This window comes from Hordeum vulgare, chromosome 3H, assembly GCF_904849725.1.
Source record: "Hordeum vulgare subsp. vulgare chromosome 3H, MorexV3_pseudomolecules_assembly, whole genome shotgun sequence".
Lineage (NCBI taxonomy): Eukaryota > Viridiplantae > Streptophyta > Magnoliopsida > Poales > Poaceae > Hordeum > Hordeum vulgare.
Window position 1 is genome coordinate 576,375,386 of NC_058520.1, and position 21,442 is coordinate 576,396,827.

General features: G+C 42.6%; 1 protein-coding gene across 2 annotated transcripts; it reads left to right on the forward strand.

Annotated features, from left to right (window-relative positions):
• Nucleotides 1-499: 499 nt before the first annotated feature.
• LOC123440715 lies at nucleotides 500-6,243 on the forward strand. 2 transcript variants are annotated; one of them, XR_006630352.1, is made up of 4 exons: nucleotides 500-736; nucleotides 829-4,929; nucleotides 5,584-5,696; nucleotides 5,912-6,243. XR_006630352.1 is itself a non-coding variant. In XM_045117265.1 (4 exons), the coding sequence occupies exons 1-4, from the start codon at nucleotides 565-567 to the stop codon at nucleotides 6,084-6,086; spliced, it is 552 nt and encodes a 183-aa protein (XP_044973200.1). In that variant the 5' UTR covers nucleotides 511-564; the 3' UTR covers nucleotides 6,087-6,243. The 2 variants fall into 2 exon arrangements, 1 of the variants encoding a protein (XP_044973200.1); XM_045117265.1 differs by having other exon boundaries at nucleotides 511-736; nucleotides 4,838-4,929.
• The last annotated feature ends 15,199 nt before the right edge of the window (nucleotides 6,244-21,442 follow it).

Below are 21,442 nucleotides of genomic sequence, written 5' to 3' on the forward strand. Positions count from 1 at the left end.
TCTAGATGGAAACATTCACCAAAGACATAAACCACTGCCGCCATACCACCGGGCATTGACCGCCCCGTCGCATAATCCGAATCACTCTATGAGAGTCCGAATGGACGACCATTCTATCAGGGACGAATTTAGGGGGGGGGGGGGGGGGGGGGTTTCTTCTACTATGATTATGGTTGTTGTAGCCAAAAAAATTAACTTCATATAAACTTTGCCCCCTCTATGCATGAATGCTGGCTCCGTCTGTTTCACCCCACCGGAACTGTTAGAGGTCAAGAGACCACGGGAGAGAGCTGGTGCTTCAGCCGATATTGCTGAACATCAGCAACAAGATTCTGGCATGCATTTGCCGCTGCCCAGGAGTCTTCTGCACCGCGTTGATCCAGTTGGGCTGTCCACATCGAAGCCCGCGTGGATATGTTGATAGCGCGTTGTTCCTTTTGTCTTCACCCTCAAGAAAGGAAGACACGGTCAGATTTACTTCATGCAGAAGTCTCCCGATTGAGCCTTGTATATACCCTCTGAAACTGTCGTACGCAGATCGAAGGAGCCAACCGACCGAAAGAAATGAGCAGCTGGTTGATGAAGATGAGGAGGTCGATGCAGATGCCCGTGGAAGCGGAGGGGAAGGCGGAGCTGTTTTGCGTCGTCTTCAGCGTCCCGTGCCCGGGAGATCCACCCGTGCAGGGAGATTATGTGGAAGAACGTGTGCACCAAAGCATCAAGATCTCTGGTTACGGTCAGTTTCTCTTGTCACCGTGCCTTCACTTTCTTTTTTGCGAGGGATTTTTGTTCACTTATTTTCTCCTCTAAATATCGTTTTTTTTTCAGTTCTTGACGCTAAATAGTTCTACTTACATAGTACTTCTGCAGAGGAATGGTACGTAGGTATGGATACATGGCTGGCTATCTAGAAACTCTTTTGCTGTTGGTGTAATTTCCTAACATCACTCTCACCTTAAGCCCGTGCACCCAAACCACGTCTCCAGAAACTTCAATCTGTTCTTAACCCCAAACACAAATTGCAACGGCGAGGTGTTTAGTTTCTTAGTAGTTGACTGGGAGAAGTTCTTCATGGCCGAGATCAGTTCGAACTCATGATCTCATCCAATTTCAATCCCATTTCTTCCGGTTATCGACTTTGGCTGTCGGGATTTTTCTTCGTGAAGAAGAAAATATCACGTATGTATGGCGCGGCCGTGCGGTGGTGATCGCGAGCTTCAGAGCTCAGACTCCACTCCAGCGACTTGGTCCCTGTTCGAAGACGCTTCCGCTCCCTTCCGGATCTACAGTTAAAAAATAAGAGAGCTCAGGTTTTTCAGTTTCGCAGATTCTAGGAGCTGATGGATTACCAAACAGGGCCTTAGTCAACGGCAAGCCACTAGAACGGTGAGGCTGTCACGATGTTGGTGAGGTGAGATCGTGTGGAGATCCGTGCGTATCCAGTTCAACCCTCCTTTTTCATCCGGGGCAACTCTCCTTGTATACGGTCACAAAAGTCAAAATAAACTCTTGTTAAAGACAGCTTTTTTTCTAAAAAGAGGATTACCTCCGGCCTGTGCATCAATACGATGCATGCGATCCCTTTACAGACAGCTTATGGCAAGAGCTCTTTTTTTAGTGTTTCATGCCAAGAGTTTTTTTTTGAGTGTTTTATGCTAAGAGTTTGATGATGATGATGATGATGATGTGTGTGTGTGTTAGGAAAGAAACACTTTTATTTTCACACAAAATATTATTACTTTCTTTCTAAATTACTTGTTTTACATTTGTCTAGATACAGATGTATCTAACACTAAAACGTGTCTAGATACATCTGAATCTAGAAAAATCTAATGCAAGTAAGTCAGGACGAAGGGAATACTTAGAATGATCATAGGTCTGGCATACCAACTTTCTATAACTTAGCAAAAAAGAACTGGCTGAGTTTACAAAATTAATGTAAACTCCATGTACACAATCTTCCTTTCTCTTCTAGGAGGAAGGCTTCCTTCCTCAATCTCTGCCGGTGAACCCGCGGATTTGCCTCTCCTTTGCTCGTCGCTCCGGCGGTCGGTGGCGGAGAGAAGAATGAGAATCCTAGTGTCTCAGTTTCGGCTAGTCGATATTATAGGGTTTTCTCACAAGGATGTTGTTTTTATCTTTAAGTCGGTCTTTCGTGCTCTAATCCTCCTTGAGTGCGTCCGTTGGGGCGGAGTAGATGCACCTCTGACTTAAATTCTTGCCAGCACCTTCGGGCGATGAAGTTAGGATTTCTGATCCTACACACAACAATGAGATTTGGTGCCTGGTTCTTCAGGCCGATTCAAGGGTTCAACAATGATGACTACGCCCCGTGCGCTGTTTTTTATGGATACGTGCACAAAGACTTTTGGTTGTCATTAGCAAGGTCAAGCTGACTCCAATACGAGAGCAGGGATAGTGACTTATTTTGCCGACGATAGTGGTTGTTATGTGGTCTAGAGACCTCGACGTAAATTTTATTATATTTAGGATGTTTTGTACTTATGATGAACCTTTATAGATATCCACTGAAGACTTACCCACATAAATTTTACAAAATAATACGATGAGTTGCAACCTGCATGAAAAATGAGGAAATCGGAATCCTAACCTGTATCACTATCATTTTCTTATTTTTACCCATGTCACAAATAATCATATTATTTCACAAACACTTGCTTGAGCAAATTTCATGTTTCTTTTTTACGAAACATTATTTTTACTCGAGGGCAATGGTAGGCCCACTGGAAATCACATTACGCATGACTGTATTTTCATGGAATATGCCTTCATATATTAATGCATGGTGCATATAATGAGTAATATCAGTATAAACTTACCTTTCTTATCCTGGCTTGTATTCGGTTGACCATGATCCTTGATTGCAGTGATAGAAGGGATCTAATGTAATTAATTTCTCGTTGATCGTACCATGCGGTAGGTGTAGTCCGCTGTATGAAGTTGATGAGTATTTGAATGATATAGATTGTCCTGTTAAGAAAATGTATCATTAATCATGCTCATCTTTGTTTTTTGCAAGTGGACTCCAATCCCTTGGCCCTCCTCTTTCTCCTTGACTTGTTCATATAGGATGTGTGATAGACGCCAACAAAGTCTTGTTAAATTAATTTGATTGTTGGAAGATAAGCAATGGCATTGACACATTGTACACAATCCTAGCGGTAACAACTGAAGAGAGAACATCGATCAAGCGTACAATCTCTTTACACTTGTTTGCGACTAATAGTATCCTCACTGCACCATTCCTTATCACTAATATCTGCTTGTGTCCTATTTCTTATATCTTCATATGATTAACAACGCAGAATCTTATTGCCACTTATGAATCCTCACATCATAAACCTACTACTTTCTGATGCAGAGGCCGGGGGTTATCCTCCTTTTCGAAAGAAAAAAAACATCATAAACCTACTACTTTCATGCATTTAATTTTTCCAAGCTACTACTATCATGAGCTCATCCAAAACCATTCCAGAAATATTGGATGGGGAAATGTGGATACAAATGTTTATTTATATGACTAGTCTTCCTATTGCTAGTGATATATCAACACTATATCATGCATCAGGCTCATATTCATGAACAAAATCACGAGACTGAGATAAATTAAGTCGATGCTCTTTGGCCAAAGAGCCAATTTGCGAAATTATGCTATGATGATTTTTTCTTGTGAGTTTAGTGTCATGTTTGAAAAAATCAGTTACTATTTAAAAAGCTACCAATGTACATCGTACCACACAGTAAAAACATTTTTCTAGTAGCAATAATGAGATTATAAAGCCATCTTCTATTGATCGATTATTTTAAGACCATATTCTGAAACAGAAAGCATGTTAAAACAATTTAACTAATCAAATTTAACATGATCCACCAAAAGTCAAATGCAGCTAAGAGCCCTGTTCAAGAATTCATCCGATTAACCAGTTAACTTGCCAATTAATCCCCACTCATATGGTCACCGAGTACCCGATAAACCGAAAAATTGCCCGATTAATTGATTAAATGGCCGATAACTTGTCGATTAGCCCATTATTCCCCTACTCGCCAACCAACCGAGCAGTTACCATTTAACAATTTCCTCAACAATGGCTAAGAGTATGAGTTGGTCACTTAATTCTCATTAGTGTCCAGAGAGAAATATATTGCAGAAGACATTAATTATTTATTTTCCCAATTATTTTGTATACAACTAAATATCCTTTCAACACTTATTTTCATGTTTGCCTCATAAAGAATCTGAACATTGCTCTTACTATGACTGATATGTCAATGAGTTCTGACTATTTGTTTGTGTATATCCTCACCGATATCAATTGTATTGTACCTATGGTTATGAGCTGTGGGAATGTCTTACTAATGCTTCAGGATCCATTATCCTTATTTTGTCTATCTTAACTTTTTGTGTTGTCTAAGTTTTGTCTATCTTTTTTTTTCCTAAACATCTCTCCAAGCGCCTACGTACCTTACATATCCCAAATTTTCTTAAATGGGGGATGATTGTTGTCACTTGAGAACAAATAAAAGGTACAAAGCGGAATTTATTTGTCAATCTTAGATGCCAAGATAAGTTACTACACATTATGAAAGTGATTCTGTTCTGGCCTTTAGGGGCTTCCATTCTAAAAATAAAAGCAAGGCAGCAAGAGTATATATAAGTTTCCTATGGAGACGAGTCATCTAGATTACTTCAGTTACTGAACTGTGCTCTACCATGAATCTGACATGTAGGTAAAGGATGATATTTGATCGCCATTATAATATAGAAGATTCACTTCCAAGAATAATGGGCTCACATTAATGACTTCTTGTTGTGCAGCTTGTATTGCCCTAAAGGATTTTGATAAACTCAAAATGATGTATGAAGTGGACTGGAAGGAGAAGCACAGGATCATTTTTCGGCACAAAAAGGTGATAACCTGTTTCCTCTGAATTGTAGATAAACTGTGAGTGGAGTACATGAATTCCTTTGATTATTTTATTGAGTGAATTTTATTTTTTACCCCATAATTGTACATTTGTGACACTAATTACCCACATCGAGTGAAAATTCGTCTAGAATACACCTTTTGAAAGTTCTGGACCCTTGTTTTCTGATGTTTGTCCATCAGGCAAGGTGTGACGTGACGTCCGAGGTCCAAAAATATATGGACGGACACGAGGAATGGAACGGATAGACAAAAGAAGCTTGTATATGCTCGTCAATGATGCCCTCCAATTCTTATAGATTCTTTTACGAATCAATAACGCACCATGCCGATCCTATCTATCATAAACAAGGAAAATGTAAAGTTAGGGTAGAACCGTGTTAAAAGTTTACAAAATCTGATATTTAAATAGAAGTTCCGTTAATTGGGATAATGTGTGTTCCAAATGTACAACTACAAGGTAAAAAGTGGTATTCACTCTGTTTTATTTTGTGAATTTGAATCACCCATGGTGCTGTCCTTGTATAATAAGTTAAAATTTTGAATCTGAACCTGTTGATTAGTACCACCTGTTATCCTAAGCAATGGTATATCCTGACTCATGTAAGAATATTCGTTGTGTCGTTGATCATTGCAGAAAAATGTCTACGCATTGCTGTACTCGGGAGACTTACCCGGTGCCGCAAAAAATGCGATGAAGAATGGTTTTGAAACGAAGATATCTAAACTAGTCGATATCAACTACCACAGGTTGGCATCATTCTTGTATTGTATTATTTCTACCACATTCATTCAACCATTGAAGCACGTTCTCCCTGCTTGTCTTCAAAACCTACGAATGCTTATGACTGGCTGTCTCATCTGAATGAGTATATCTCTGTGTCGTTGTTAACACTGGCTGGTATTTTAGTTCATTGTCAATTTACTGGACTTGCCAGCTCAACTTTCTTTTACTGGACTTGCAGCTTTTCTGGTAAAAGCGATGTGGAGATTTTGACAATCAGAGGAGCTAGGCCGGACGGCCGTGGTCTGTCCTGCGACTTCGTCGATGTACACCATGCAGAATCAATCCTCAGCAGTTACAAGACGTCTCATGGTGCCGGAGGAAATGCTGCTAGGGTTGAACCAAGTCCCAGATGAAATCTACTAGTCGGGAGCATTTTTCATCTTAGGTTCTGTGACTTGGTTCCCGTGGAGCATGTGCCCGGAACGCAGTTCCCGTGGTGTCCACGGCTTGTGTGCATTTTTTTAAGAGAGAGAGAGAGAGAGAGAGAGAGAGAGAGAGAGAGAGAGAGAGAGAGAGAGAGAGAGAGAGAGAGAGAGAGAGAGAGAGAGAGAGAGGGAGAGGGAGGGAGAGAGGGAGGGAGGGAGAGGGAGGGGGAGGGAGAGAGAGAGAGAGAGAGAGAGAGAGAGAGAGAGAGAGAGAGAGAGAGAGAGATGCTGTGTTTGTGGCCGGGCTGCAAGTGTTTTCTATGTTCGCGTTGAGAATTTGGGATAATGCATGGACAGTTGATTGTACTGGCATTGCGACCGCATACAAGTGTATGTCTGCATTGAGATAACGCGTCGACAGTTTCTCTCATGTCCGCGTTGAGCTAATCCAATTAAATTGTTTCTGGATTCAAATTCACTTGATTGTTTTTCTTTTGACATGAACTCACTTAAGATTGTTGATTGAGATAAAACATGTAGATTGTTTTATAAAAAAAGATAGTGTCGGTATTAAAGTAAATGATGATGTCGGTCATTTCTTTCAGACACTTAAGGGACTTAGACAAGGAGATCCTATGTCACCTATTTTATTTAACATTGTTGTGGATATGTTGACGCTAATGATCAGGAGGGCTAATGACAAAGACTTAGTAGGGGGACTAGTACCTCATCTAGTTGATGGGGGTGTCTCAATCCTACAATACGCGGACGACACGATCCTTTTCATGGAACATGATCTCAAAAAAGCCAGAAACTTGAAACTCATATTATGCTTATTTGAACAGCTATCTGGGTTGAAGATTAGTTTTTACAAAAGTAAGCTCTTCTGCTTTGGGGATGCACAAGCTGAACAACTCATGTGTAATCAACTTTTTGGTTGTGAGAGTGGTACGTTACCGTTTACATACTTAGGAATCCCCATTCATCACCGGAAGTTGACCATCAAGGAGTGGAGATGTATCGAGGATCGTTTTGAGAAAAAACTAAGTTGCTGGAAGGGCAAGCTATTATCCTACGGAGGAGGATTGGTTCTTGTCAACTCAGTGTTGACAAGTATGCCAATGTTTCTTCTATCCTTTTTTGAAGTGCCTGTTGGGGTGCGGAAAAGGTTGGATTTTTATCGATCTCGATTTTTCTGGCAGAGTGACGAGGTAAAGACTAAATATAGACTGGCTAGATGGGACATTATTTGTAGACCCAAGGATCAGGGAGGTTTGGGGATTGAAAATTTAGAGGTTAAGAACAGGTGTCTGCTTAGCAAGTGGCTATTCAGACTGTCTGTCGAATCACAAGGGATGTGGATACACATTCTAAAGAACAAGTATCTACAGCAAAAGACCTTAGCTCAGGTCACTGCGCGACCTGGCGATTCACCTTTCTGGAAGGGTCTCATGAGGACAAAGGCCGCTTTCTTTAACAGGACTAGATTCGTCATTGGCAATGATGAAAATACTAGATTCTGGGAAGATACTTGGTTAGGAGAGCAACCATTGGCTCCCAGTATCCGCAACTCTATAATATTGCACAGCGAAAACAGACATCCGTTGCGGCAGTGTTACGAGAGACTCCTCTCAACATTCAATTTCGTAGAGCCTTGATCGGAAATAGATGGGTTAGATGGTTACATCTAGTCAGAAGGCTAATGGATATTTTCCTGTCTGATTTTCCTGATAGTATCCGTTGGAGGTTGACCACCAATGGTACTTTCTTAGTGAAATCGACGTATGACCATATTATTGATACGTCACCTATTCCAAAGTCCATGAATATATGGAAGGTCAATGTTCCCCTTAAGATAAAAATCTTCATGTGGTTTCTTCACAAAGGAGTTGTTTTAACTAAGGATAACTTGGCTAAAAGACACTGGAATGGAAATAAAAGATGTAGCTTCTGTCAGACGCATGAGACGATTAAGCACCTCTTTCTGGACTGCCCTATGGCTAAACTATTACGGCGCTCAATCCAAATTACTTTTAACATTGCCCCGCCTACTAGCATTCACATGTTATTTGGGACGTGGTTGGACGGGGTTAATGTACTTTACGCCAAACTAATTCGAGTTGGAACTTGTGTTATTCTGTGGGCTATATGAAACTGCAGAAATGATCTAGTTTTTAACAGAATACACTATATTAATTAATTTTTTGCAGGTCATCTTCAGGGCTACCGCCTTGATCCGCATGTGGTCCTTACTCACTCCTGTGGAAACCAGGGAGCCTTTGGTTACTGGGTGTGTCCGATGGGAGATGATAGCTCAGGTTATTTTCAACCGATATGGATGGCGGCATGCTAATAGAATTGGACCATAGTCATGTATACCGATGGGTATCGTCGGTGTTGGCGTTACGATCGCCGTGTAACTCTTTTTCATGTTTTTTTCCTTTGGCTTCTCGGACTTCTTTGTATTTCGTTCAGACTACTTCGTACTTAATAAAATGGCTGCATGCATCACTCGATGCAGAGGCCGGGGCGATGCCTCCTTTTCGAAAAAAAAAATTGTTGCTTATATACAATGGTATGCCATTGGTTGTGCCCCTGTCCTCTTCTATCCCACTAGAGCACAACTACTAGAGAACAATGCCGGACACAGAACGAAAATGACCCGGTTCCACGGTGTAAAACCACATACAATTTTCATGTAAAAATGGGGTTTCATATAGTATACTACACACAGAATTACATAGAAAACAATCTTACATCCGATGTCATGTGCACCCGAGAAGCTGAACCTAGGTATGTCCCATTTGAGAATTCAAATTAATTCAAATACCTGCATTTTATTTTTCAAAGTAGGTCACGTGGCAGCAATGAGACACGCGGCTTGGTCAGGCCGGAATAGCACCCACGGTGAACCACTTAATAACTTCATAAGGACCTAGGTGTCAATATTCATACTTATAGGACCAAAATGGCAGACTGTACATAGTTTTAGGACTTCTGATATATTGTACTCATTTTTTTTTATTCATGATGCTTAATATAGGACTTCTCGAAGCTTGATTTATTTCTATTCCAGCTTGTTCAATCTGCAAAGACCATTGACAATTTCAGTTGATTGTTGTGGTGCTGCACTGCGCTCATAGGTGCTGCCATACAACATCGGTTTGCTGTTGTATATCGTATGTGATGGTTGTGGGCACGAACACTAGTGGTGATATTTATTAATAGGTGAACGACCTCGTCCTGTTATCAACAAGATCGACATGATCGAGTTGCATTCCTAGCAGTAATATGTTTAATACTCCCATCGTTTAATAATTATAGTCGTGGGTTTAGTTATATTAAAGATCTAAGAATAGGGACCATATGCTAATCCTCCAGCTGCCTAAAATGCTGCACTCTTGCGAACTGATCGATGCTGCATATATATATGGCAGGAACGGTGAAGGTCTCAATATCATCATGATCTTGCCCGAGAGGCAACTGAGACATTCGGAAGGGATGAACTGTGATCAACATAACTGACAAGGTTAGTATGGTAGAGCCCCCTGCTATTCTGATAGTTTTTTCCTATGCTTTGTTGGTATATGCATATGCCAATGGGTGCCAAGTATTAGTATTAGGCACATAATCTTCTGATTTGATATATGGTGCAGGTCCGGGGCCTCTATAAAGATCGCTGTAATCCAGTGTTGTTCTTCACAGGAAAGCAATGCCGGAGAGACAAGTACGATCTTTCGTTTCATTTTCGGATTTCCCGTAGTGCGCCATGTTGGCACATTCAGAACTGCATTTTTCAGAAAGAAAAGTAGAACCTGTTTCTGCATCGATTGATGCACACCACACAATTAAGCACACCCCAAACTGTTTAATTGGAATGGTCTTGTTTGGCCTTACGGAGGATCATGGTAATCCCGTTTGCATCATTAGAGTTTGCCTATTTTAGCTTTGTCCTATATTACCGAAAAAGGCTTTCGCGCTGTAGATTTTTCCTGTATTTAGTTGTGTGCATATGTAAAAAATGTAATACTACTTATAATTAGAATAGACTTGTACTTCATCCCAAAAACAACACACTTGTACTTACTTCAAAATTCTTGTCTTAGATTTTGTCTAGATATTAAATTTATTTCTAGACAAACCTAAGACAAAAATTTTGGGACGAAGGAAGCTAAGTATACATGGACCAAACTACATACGGTTAAAATTATTCCCTTTGTCGTGCAGCAGTCTGGACCGTTAGATTTGACGAAGCGGTCGCAGTACTCAACTGTTGACAGGCAGCTCCTGCAGTATTTCAAGCGATCCGCATCGGGGATCATTTTCCCGATGATGGTAGGATTCCTTCCCATCACGTTCTGCAGGAGCACCAGGAACGCCACCATCGCATTCAGCTTCTCTGCGCTGCTCTCGCTCGTGGTGAACACCACGCCGCTGCTCTTCGCCGACAAGATGTGCCGAAAGTGCTGCGCCACCCCTGGCGGTGTCGGCCATGGCCATGACGAGGAGCTCGTCGAGGACTGCCACCGCCACCGAATACGGTGCCTCTGCATAGCCGTCTTCGCCTCCAACGTCCTCCTCATGGTCACCGCCGCCTGCCTCACGGCGGTGCTGAACGTCATCTACCTCTACCTCGCGGCGGCGGTGGTGTTCCTCGTCGTGGCGCCGTACGCGTGCCACATAGAGGCGTCGACGCGGAACACGGTGACCTGGGGCATCGTGCAGTACGAGGAGTTCCAGGACGACATCAGGTACTTCTTCGACCTGTCGTCGGAGGCCACGCAGGCGGCGTTCCTGGGCCTGCCGGCGACGCTCTTCAGCCAGCTGAGGCGGACCGAGTGCAGGCACAGCGTGGGCGTGAGGGCGCCCGAGGTGCTCACCATGTACACCGTGCTGTTCGGGCTCTTCATCATGCTCGTGTGCTCGGTGCCCCTGGCGGCGGACTTCAAGGAGACGAGGGAGAAGTTCGTGAGGGTGTTCATCAGGTACTCGACGTACGCGCTCCTGGCGCTGCTCTCCGCCGTCGCGTTCCTGGCGGCCATCGAGGTCCTGCAGGCGTACATCGTGCTGGCGTTCGTGCTCGTCTTGGGCGCCTTCCTCGGCGGCCTGTTTTGGCACGTCAACAGAGCGCCGCGGCCACCGGGGACGGGGAGGAGGACCGGAGAAGGCGACACGGCAGGGGTGGTGGCGCGCAGGCGGCGGTCGCTGGTCTGGTTCGGCTTCTGCCCGGCCATGTTTGGTGCGCTGATGGCGTCCTACTCCAGGAGCGTCAGCGGCGAAGGACCCGGGTTCAGCAAGCTGTACAGGGCCTGCGTGTTCTTCATCTTTGTCTCGCTCATCGCAAACCTCACGAGGATGCTACTCGTTCACGAGGTCCATGACGAGGACGGCGAGGCGCCGCTACTGCTCATCTCCGGATTGGTGAACGTCTTCCTCATGGCGCTCACCGTCCTTTTGGTTGTTCTCGTGGCTCTGCTGCAGCCGCAGCAGATTCAGAACACATTCGTGTTAGCTTGACAAGAAACAATTACAGACAAAGAAAACAAAAATTGAAACCTTTAGGGCGTATTCGGTTGCCTGGATCGCATAAAGGCATGTACAATGAGAGAGTGGATTTTTCCTAACTCATTGCCCGCGCAACCTATATCTGGACCACTCATCATCTTGGACATCAAATCGACATGCAGCTGGTCCCATGCATGCAGGTCAAATCAATATGTCATATACTTTAATGCCACGCTACTCCACCATACTAGTATTTGCTAGAAAAAGTTATATGTCGCCCTAACTTCTAAATAAATTATGCAAATTTAAATTCGTTTATGTATTGGAGTTTCTCACGGTTAGCTCTACGAAACAAGTCCAATATCGATATATTTCTAACAAAGTTTCATACACTTTTCATCAAAGTTCACACAAGTTGTCTATAAAATTCTTCGGTTTCAAATACATTCTCTACGGAAGTTCTTTAATATTTTTAATAAAGTGCAGACCCGCTATTCAGGAAGTTCTTCATCTCCCGATTCTGCTTATTTAGCACTTTGCGATGAAAATAAAAAAGTTCTTCACTATGCCCGGCAAAGTTCCTTACAGAAAACACTGCTAATCTTTTAAAACTCCATATTTCAATTGCAGTTAACAAAAGTTTGTTTAAAGGTTATCCATGACTGATCTTGTTCTAAAGATCTTAGCACCAGCAGTTCAAATGTATATAAAGTTTTAAAAACAAAATTTTAATTTTAAAGATATCAAGCATCTAAACTGTTAAGAAACAACTAAAAGTAATGGAGTTTGAGGAGAGAGGAAAGATGACATAGGCATGCATGCATGTGTCAGCGTGTTAGCAAGAAAAGGGAGAAAGAGGGGTCATGCACGTGCAAAACAACCCGGATCCATATGTTGAAGCAATGGATGTGATAGTCGTTGCGCGCGCAATGAGCTTGGAATAGCTATATTTGGTATAATGATACTATCTTAAGAGTGTCACATAAAATAACCGATGAGGTGGAGGAAAGAGAATCTTCTATTTCTAAATAATTAGAATCCACTATCTAGTTTTGCTATACATATAAACATATCACACAAGCAAGTCATGCATGTTAGTACAAGTTACACCTTGTGAATAGCGGTGTTTCGGTGCTCGAGCTTAGCCCGAAATCCGCATCGTTTGTTGCTGTCTCGTGATCTGAACAAGTCCAGCTGTTGTGTCAGAATCGAGCGCTGGAAAATCGCGAATACGAATGAATACGGGATCAACATTGGCTCTATTTGGATGCTAGGGTTAGAGTTAGAGTTGATTAGATTGAACTCATCTAACTCTTAAAAATCCAAACAGGTGGGTTAAAGTTGGTTAGATGCATCTAACCCACCCCAAAAGTCTAACCCATTCAAGAGGTGCTTTTTTGGGTTAGAGTTAGGTGGAGCCTAGAAAAAGTTACCTTTCTCTCTCCCTTCACCACACAAAATTCTAGATAAAAAAGCCAAATAATTAGAAAAAAAAAATGCATTTATTGACAATCTAACCCTTCCATTCAAACACTTTTTAGTTAGAGTTAGTTCAGGATTAGTCTAGAGTTAGAATTTAACTCTAACCTCTAACCGAGTTAGAGTATCAAAAAGGGCCAGAGACGACGGCGTCGTGCGCGAGGGCTGGGACCGACGGCCGGTGCGGTCTCCTCATGGTGAGCCATGGGGACAGGACGTTTGCTTTTTTGCCTGGGCCACGGACCAGATAAAGGGTCCAGGACGTCTGCTGCTTGTCTGATCCGCTTTCGGTCAGTTTGGTGCGCCAAGACACGTGCAGTCTATTGCGGTGGTGAGAAAAGGATGCAGCCTTTCCCCATCTCTACTGTCGCACTCGGGTGTGTTTGGTTTCAGGATGAGGTGGAATCGGACGGGTTGGTTCCATCCCTAGCAGCCGTTCTCGTGTTTAGTTGGATTAGGAATTGGAATTGGATCATCCGCATGCAGGGAATATTCCCTCCAGATGCTTCATCAAGTGATTCCGCCGATTTGGAGGAACCAACTCGTTATTCGTCCATGAAAGCAAGGAAAAAAAGAAATAACCAAGCAATTCTCACCGCGCTCGCCCCCGCACCCAAACAAAAGTTTCCGTGGTTATTTTTTTCATTTTCGTGATTTTTTTTTTCGTGGTTATTTTTTCATTTTTGTGATTTTTTTTCGTAAATATTTGGTATGTACTCATGATCATATATTTTTATTTGCATGTGTTGAAAACAGAATGAAAATGTTTCTAAAAATTTAAATTATAGGCTTATCAAATGCAAAGAACTCTATTTGTTCAGAGAAGTAATCTCACCATTTACAGATTCTTCTCATTTCATCTCTCCAACTAAACACCGGGACGGAACCAACCCATGATTTTTTTTTATCATCAACTGAACACAAGGATGGAACCAACTCATGACTTTGGAATGAAATCATGACATTCCATGACTTTTGGTCCTCAAACCAAACACATCCTAGGAGAACCCTCACCACCGCCAACAAAATTTTTGGGCTTCTGAAGGTGCGACGGCAGGTCGGAGGGGGTTGGGGGCAATGAAAACGACGGAGCTGCTCGTCCAAATCGACTCGCCGGAGTTGCGCGATGAGCGAGTCCGGCATGGAGTTCCTGCTTGACGCGGTCGACACGTTAGGCCTCCATAGTAATGGATCCGTTTTTTTTTTTGTAGAAAAAATGCCGAAGATTTGCACCCGATTTTGTGATTGATTATGCTCAGATGAGGATTAATCGATTTATTTCCCACCATTGATTCCACAGTTTCCCTATTGGGGAGGGATTCACAGACAATATTGAACAACCAGATCCGATACCGCTCCTATTTCTGTTAGAGAACAGAGTTCGGGTTTCGGCAGCTGCTCAGTCTAATGGTGTGTCTGCTGTAGCTCAAAATGTTGAGGGAGAAGTGTCATCTGGTGCCGTTCGGGGTCTCCGGCGACAGCGAGATGCGTCTCCGACGAAATCTGCCCAGTCAACAAACAGGGTGAACCCGGAAGCACCTGGAAGGACAAAAGAGGTTTGTTCTCCGTTCCACTACCTATTTGTTTTTTGTTTGTTTGTTTTTTTTTATTTTTTTTCTTTTTTTCGGAGAACAGGGAGATTTTATTAAACTGTAACAGACTTACAATCCTCAGCAACCAGCATAGTGACACATGAAGGTGGTCTAAAACTCCTTATACGCCTTTTCAATCGGTAAAATTCACGAAAAAATGTTCAGCAGAAAAACAAAAATGAAAAGCATCCGTGGGGCAAGAAAATAATTGTGAAATAATAACTGGGTATGTAAACTAGTGATATACTCTAATTTTCATTTTAGTATGTGAAAACAAAAAACTTAAGTTATGGTCTGTGCTATTAAAAAAAATAGGCTGCGGCTGGGCTGTGCGCCGCCAGATAGAATACCATGCCCCTCATGGATGAGCGCGCTCGAGACATCGATCCGGAAGTATGCACAGCAACCTGACAAAGACTGTTGTACGCCCAGCTATAGGTCTCAGTTTTGATTCGTTGGGCAAGGCGTACGACTTCTATAATCTGTATTCTTGGGAGATTGGTTTTGGAATAAGATACGACAAGAGCAGGCTGAATGCTGAAAGGACAAAAAAGCATGCAGGAAATTGTGTGTGGTTACTCGGTGAGTATTTTCAAATATTTGCATATAAAACAAAGAGAAATAACAGAACCAAAACAAGCCTCTTTGTGCCTAACGTATAAAACTCAACCTTCTCCTTTTTCTGGCTTTGCCCATGCAGGGGAAACCTGAAGCGGAAAATAGCATGTCGTGCAGGTGTGAATGCCCCGCTCTCATCAGGCTCCTCCGGTCTTCCGACAATGGTTGGTATATCACAGAGCTCGTGAAAACCACAATCATTCCATGTCACTGACGATGGCGAAAAAGTGCACTGGCCATCTCACAAGAACATTGATGTGTACACTAAAGATTTGATAAGACAGCTACGGGAAAACAATGTAAACCTGGGGAAAGTCTACAGCATAATTGGTAGTTTCTTTGGTTCGGTTGAGAAAGTGCCGTTTACTAAAAGGACTCTCAGGAACATATGCGGACCGATATAGGCCCTGTTTGGATTCATCCAGTTTATATAATCTGATTTTTATAAGCTATTATGTTTTCAAACAGGGCAGTTTATACTATAGATTTTAAAAACTAGATGATCAGATTATTAAAAACTCATAAGCTACTCTAACCCAGCTAAAATCAGATTATGGATTAATAAAGACATGTTACCCTTATTAACTTTGAGCTATTTACAAGGTACTGCCACCGCACCGTTTTCCCATCGCATCTTCCTGGTCAGCGCGGCCCAGTCTTTCTTCCCCCATCGAGCCCGTCTTTCTTCCCCCGTCGCGCCCGTCTTTCTTCCCCATCGCGCCCTAGGCTGCCGCCACCGCCGCCAGTACCCCCTCAGACCTGCGGCCGGAGACCACCGCCGCCACTACCGCCACTACCACCGCACGGAGATGGCGTCGCAGCGAGAGGACGAGGTGGAGCAACAATACCAGCGGGATTCAATCCCAGCGAGGAGGAGTGACCAGGTCTGTGTCCATGGCAATCCCCTCGATTCGAGCTTCGTCGGCGAATGCGGTTGCCTCCCTGCCCATGGATCCAGCATGTTTGGAGGATTGGACCTCAATTCGCAGACTTCTTTCATGGACCTGATGCATTCAACTTCAACTGATTTGTACGAAGAAGGGCTACGGGAGTTCGTGGCTGGAGGTGCCAGAGGCGGTGGCCGTGGTGCAGGGGCGGGGCACAGGCCCGACCGTGGTGCAGGGGCGGGGCACAGGCCCGACCGTGGTGTTGGACGCTCGACTGCTGGCCGTGGGGGGCGCAGCAGTACTGGCCGTGCTGGTCGCGGTGGACGCCGTGGCCGCGTCCCTGTTCTGGGATTAGAAGAGGCAGCTGGTGGTTGGGGTGCTGGACGTGGGCGTGGCGTAGGCCGCAGTGGGCAGACCGGTCGTTCATCCTCTCTGCCGTATCGAGTGCCCCGTGCTAGCAGCGGTTCAATGGAGATTGAAGGTGTTCCTGGTACAGAGGATGAGCCAGACGACTCCCACTTCCATGATCAGTATTATGATGGTGTTGGAGATGATGAATCGGTAATATTTCCTCAACGTTTAATTAATTTCTGCCATTTGGTCAATGTTATGTGAGCAGGATAGAACATTAATTTAAAAGTAAAATTGTTCTTAGTTTTTATGTACCAGCAGTTCATGCTATGTATAACATTAACATGCTTGTGTACTAGAACGATGATATTGATAAGGCTGAATGGACCAATAGTGAAAACACTGCTGCATTTTGTTCACTCTGTGTTGAGGAGATCACAGCTGGCAACAGGAGCAATGGATTCATGACTGCTAGAGGTTACAAAAATATTGCTATCAAGTTTGAACAGAACAGAGGGCTACGACACTCTAGGATACAGTTTAAGAACAGATGGGAAGAACTAAAACGCTTCTACTCATTTTGGTTGTGGCTTAACAAACAAACTGGACTAGGTCGATCCCCTAGTGGGGGAATTGTGGCAAGTGATGAATTTTGGAAGAGACATACTAAGGTACATTTGTTGCAATTTTTTATTTTGATGGTTCATATTGGTGTATCATGCACATAATACTTATCATTCTCCTTTACTTTGGGCAGGGACATGCTGCATGGAGGAAGCTTAAATATGGACCACCAGAGAACCTTTCTGAGCTTGAGATCATGTTCGAACATACTGTTGTAGATGGATCAACATCTTGTGTGGCAGGAGAACAAATAGATGATGAAGTCGATATTGGAGAGGAGGGAGGAGATGAAGCCGATGTGACTCCCTTGAGTGTTAGCAACAAGAAAAGAAGCTCCAACAACACTGCAACAGTCATTAGTCCAAAGAAGAAAATCAAAAGTCCTATGGTGAGAATAATGAAGGGAATGTATGAAGAGATGAAAGAAACCAATGCAGCAGCACAAAAGGCAATGCAGGATAAGGTTGTGCAAGCGGAGAAGGTATTGCAGGAGAAGAAGGATTCCATTACCAAATGCATGTCCTTGGCTGTTGAGAGTGGGGCATTAGAGGGAAGTGCTGAGCATTTCATGGTTGGTACATTGTTCGTAAAGGAAGAACACCAGCAAGTGTTCCTCACTATAACTACTAGTCCTGGGAGGCTAGCCTTTTTGAAGAGGTGGTGTCGGGCAAAGAATGTCGAATAGCTACATGTTTTGTTTGTTAGTGGGTTGTTCCTATTCTTTATTTATTATCATAGGCCTTCATGTAATGATGTCATATTTCTCTATATGGATTGTCCGTACCTTTAATATAAATGCACAACATTGATGACTCTATTTTATTTACTGGATTGTTCCTACCTTTCACATAAATGCACAACATTGATGACTCTATTTTGTTTGAATTTAATGTAGATGAATTGGTCAAGTGATGATTTATTTGAATATTCTTCAAGTGATGATGGAGTGGTTAGCTTGCATGAGAGTGATGTGGAGGACGACACAGTTCAATTTGCAAGACAAACTTTGAAGCGGCATGCAGCTGTAGCGTGCATGATTGGTATGTACTATGAAGTGACTTTCTTGCAAAATAAAAAGAGGTCAGTACATGCAGAAGAAGGTGAGTCTGGTTATGATTGGACTATTCGAACTTTAAAAGACCCAATTGAGTGTTATAACATGTTTAGAATGAGTAGAGAACTGTTTTACAAGCTCCATGATTTGTTAAGGTCAATATATGGACTGAAGTCATCAGAAAAGATGTGCACTCTAGAATCTTTGGCGATTTTCTTATGGATGGTTGGTGCCCCACAATCTTTTCGACAAGCTAAAAATAGATTCAGAAGGTCACTTGAGACAGTTAGTAGGAGGTTTGATCATGTTTTGAAAAGTGTGTATAGGCTATCTGTTGATATTATTAAAGTGAAAGATCCAACATATAGTACAATTCATGCGAAACTGCAAGAAGCACGCTTCTCACCACACTTTGATAATTGCATTGGAGCAATAGATGGGACACATATACCTGTCCAAGTGCCAGCTGCGAAAGTGCTTCAATATGTCGGGCGTCATGGTTATTCTAGTCAGAATGTGTTGGCAATATGTGACTTTGATATGAGGTTTACATTTGTTGTTGCTGGTTGGCCGGGTTCCGTACATGACATGAGAGTATTCAATGATGCTTTAAACAAATATGATGACAAGTTTCCTCATCCTCCACTAGGTAACTAGAGAAATTTTAATCATGTTGATATTATTTTTACTTATCTTTGATACATGCTCATATCAGCTCATAACATTGTAGGTAAATTTTATCTTGTCGACTCGGGGTATCCGAACAGAAAAGGCTATCTTGCACCTTACAAGGGGACGAAGTACCATTTGCCAGAATTTCGTCAAGGTCCAAGACCACAAGGTAGCAAAGAACTATTCAATTACTACCATTCGTCTCTTTGCAATGTCATTGAAAGGTCTTTTGGAGTTTTGAATATGAAATGGAGGATTTTATTAGCCATACCGACGTACCCATTAGGGAAGCAAAGTAAAATCATTCTGGCATGTATGGCTCTACATAATTTCATCCGAGAGAGTGCGTTGAGTGACCAAGAGTTTGATAAGTGTGATGAAGATGAAAACTATATGCCCATGCCGCCACAAAATCATCTTGGACAAAGCTGTGATAGCACTCAAGATACCGACATGAATGCCTTCCGTGACACTATATGTAATGCTTTGATCGGCGAAGTAGAGTAGATTTGATATTATATGATAATTTAATAATGTAGTTATTAATTTCTCATGGACAATGTAACTATGTTCTTCATTCGGATGAGATTTTCCTTCAAAGTTAACGATGTGTGCCCATCGTATTTTTTCATACAATGATTAGTGTACAGTTCAAATTTGCCGGGAAATAACATGTTCGTACATGGCTAGTACAAATGTCTATCTATTCAAACTTGGCGCCAAGCAAACCAAATGGCACGATGAATTAAAAAAATGACCATTGCAAAAAAAACCAGAGGGCAAACATGTCATTGCACAATTTAAAAGCTGGTTTACAGTTTATATAATCTGGCCTCCAAACATGCCCACCTAAATTATTTTTATAAACCAGTTTATATAATCTATGTTCATAAACCAGATTATTATAATCTATTATGGTTCCAAATAGGGCCTAAGCCGCGAGCAAGCTGATGACGATGTACGTAAGACACTAGAAGTGTTTGCGGACATCCGTTCCAATGACCCTGGTTTCACATATGTAGTGTTGCAGACAATTCCAGCAACGTGAAAAATCTTATGTGGGCAAATGGAAGCAGCAGAATGCAGTACAAGTTTTTTGGCGATGTGGTGACATTTGACACTACATACCGGACAAACTTGTATGACATGCCATTTGGTTTGTTTGTTGGGGTCAACAATCACTATCAAAGCATCATATTTGCAGGGGGTTTGATGCATGATGAACAAGAAGAGAGCTTTGAATGGGTGTTTGCAGAATTTCTGTGGATGATGGGCGGGCCAGCGCCTAGAACGATACTCGCAGGTAAAAAGATACGTTCACATTTTGGTCAATGTTTATATTTCATATAGCAGATGTATTGCGGGAAAAGTCTGCGTTTGCGGTTTTGATTCAGTTTCATATGACAAAAACCCCGTTATTCAATTGCAGACCAATGCAGAGCCATGGAGCTCGCAATTAAAATGGTTTATCCGGATACTGTTCACCGGCGGTGCAAATGGCATGTGTTGAAGAAGGCGAAAGAAACCTTGAGACCGCTCTCACGAAGAAGAGCGATATTCAAGCTGAGTTCCACAAAGTTGTTAATCACATGCTAACAGAGGATGAGTTTGAGGCAGCCTGGTGTTTATTATTGGACAAGTACAGTCTAAGGGACCATCTTACATGACACAGACTTTTGAAACCAGGAAAAAATAGGCGAAACCATATTTCAAAGACGTGTTTTGTGCAAAAATGACAAGCACTCAGCGCAGTGAAAGCGCGAGCCCCATGCACGTTTTTGTTCGGCAGTACATGAGGCTGCAATTTAATCGTGAGCGGGATGAAAGTTACGAGGAGAAGAGGACAATGATTGTAAGTAAATTATTTACCCTTTACAAAAACTTATGTGTCACACTCCATTTTTATTATGCATTCTTCGTTTTCCACATGTCCGGTGGTGTTTTAACACTATTTATCTGCATAAATTGTACAGGACGGGGCTGTAAAGAGGACTAACCTTGCGATAGAACGTCACGCAAGCAAAATATGCACCAGGAATATGTTTGAGGAATTTTGGCAGGCTGTTAATTAAAGCGACTTCGTATAATTTCACTGAGGTTGAGAAGCTGACGAAATACATTACAACTCACAACAATTCCGCAAAGGAAGAAAAGTGGAGCAAAGTTGTGTATGAGGTTTCGATAAATGAAGACAAGACAGTATTCCATTGCGAGTGTGGCCACTTCGAACACACTGGCATGCTGTGCAGCCACTTCCTGAGGGTGGGTTTCTTCTGGCCAGCTATCTACGTATCTCTTTAAGAGGAATAGTTACAATGGTTTGCAAGCATTAACAAGATTTTTGTCTGCTTAGGCGATGGAGATTCTTCACCTCGAGGAGATACCTAAGAATCATGCATATTGTGAAGCGATGGACGAGAGACGCAAGGGACATACTTCCGGAACACATGAAAGCCATGAAAGTCGTACGGATGGGAGACGAAAGTGAAGTGTGTTATGACCACATGCATGCTGGGCTTGATGCTTTGCTCATCAGTGGAGCGCAGCTAGCGGAGAAGAGGG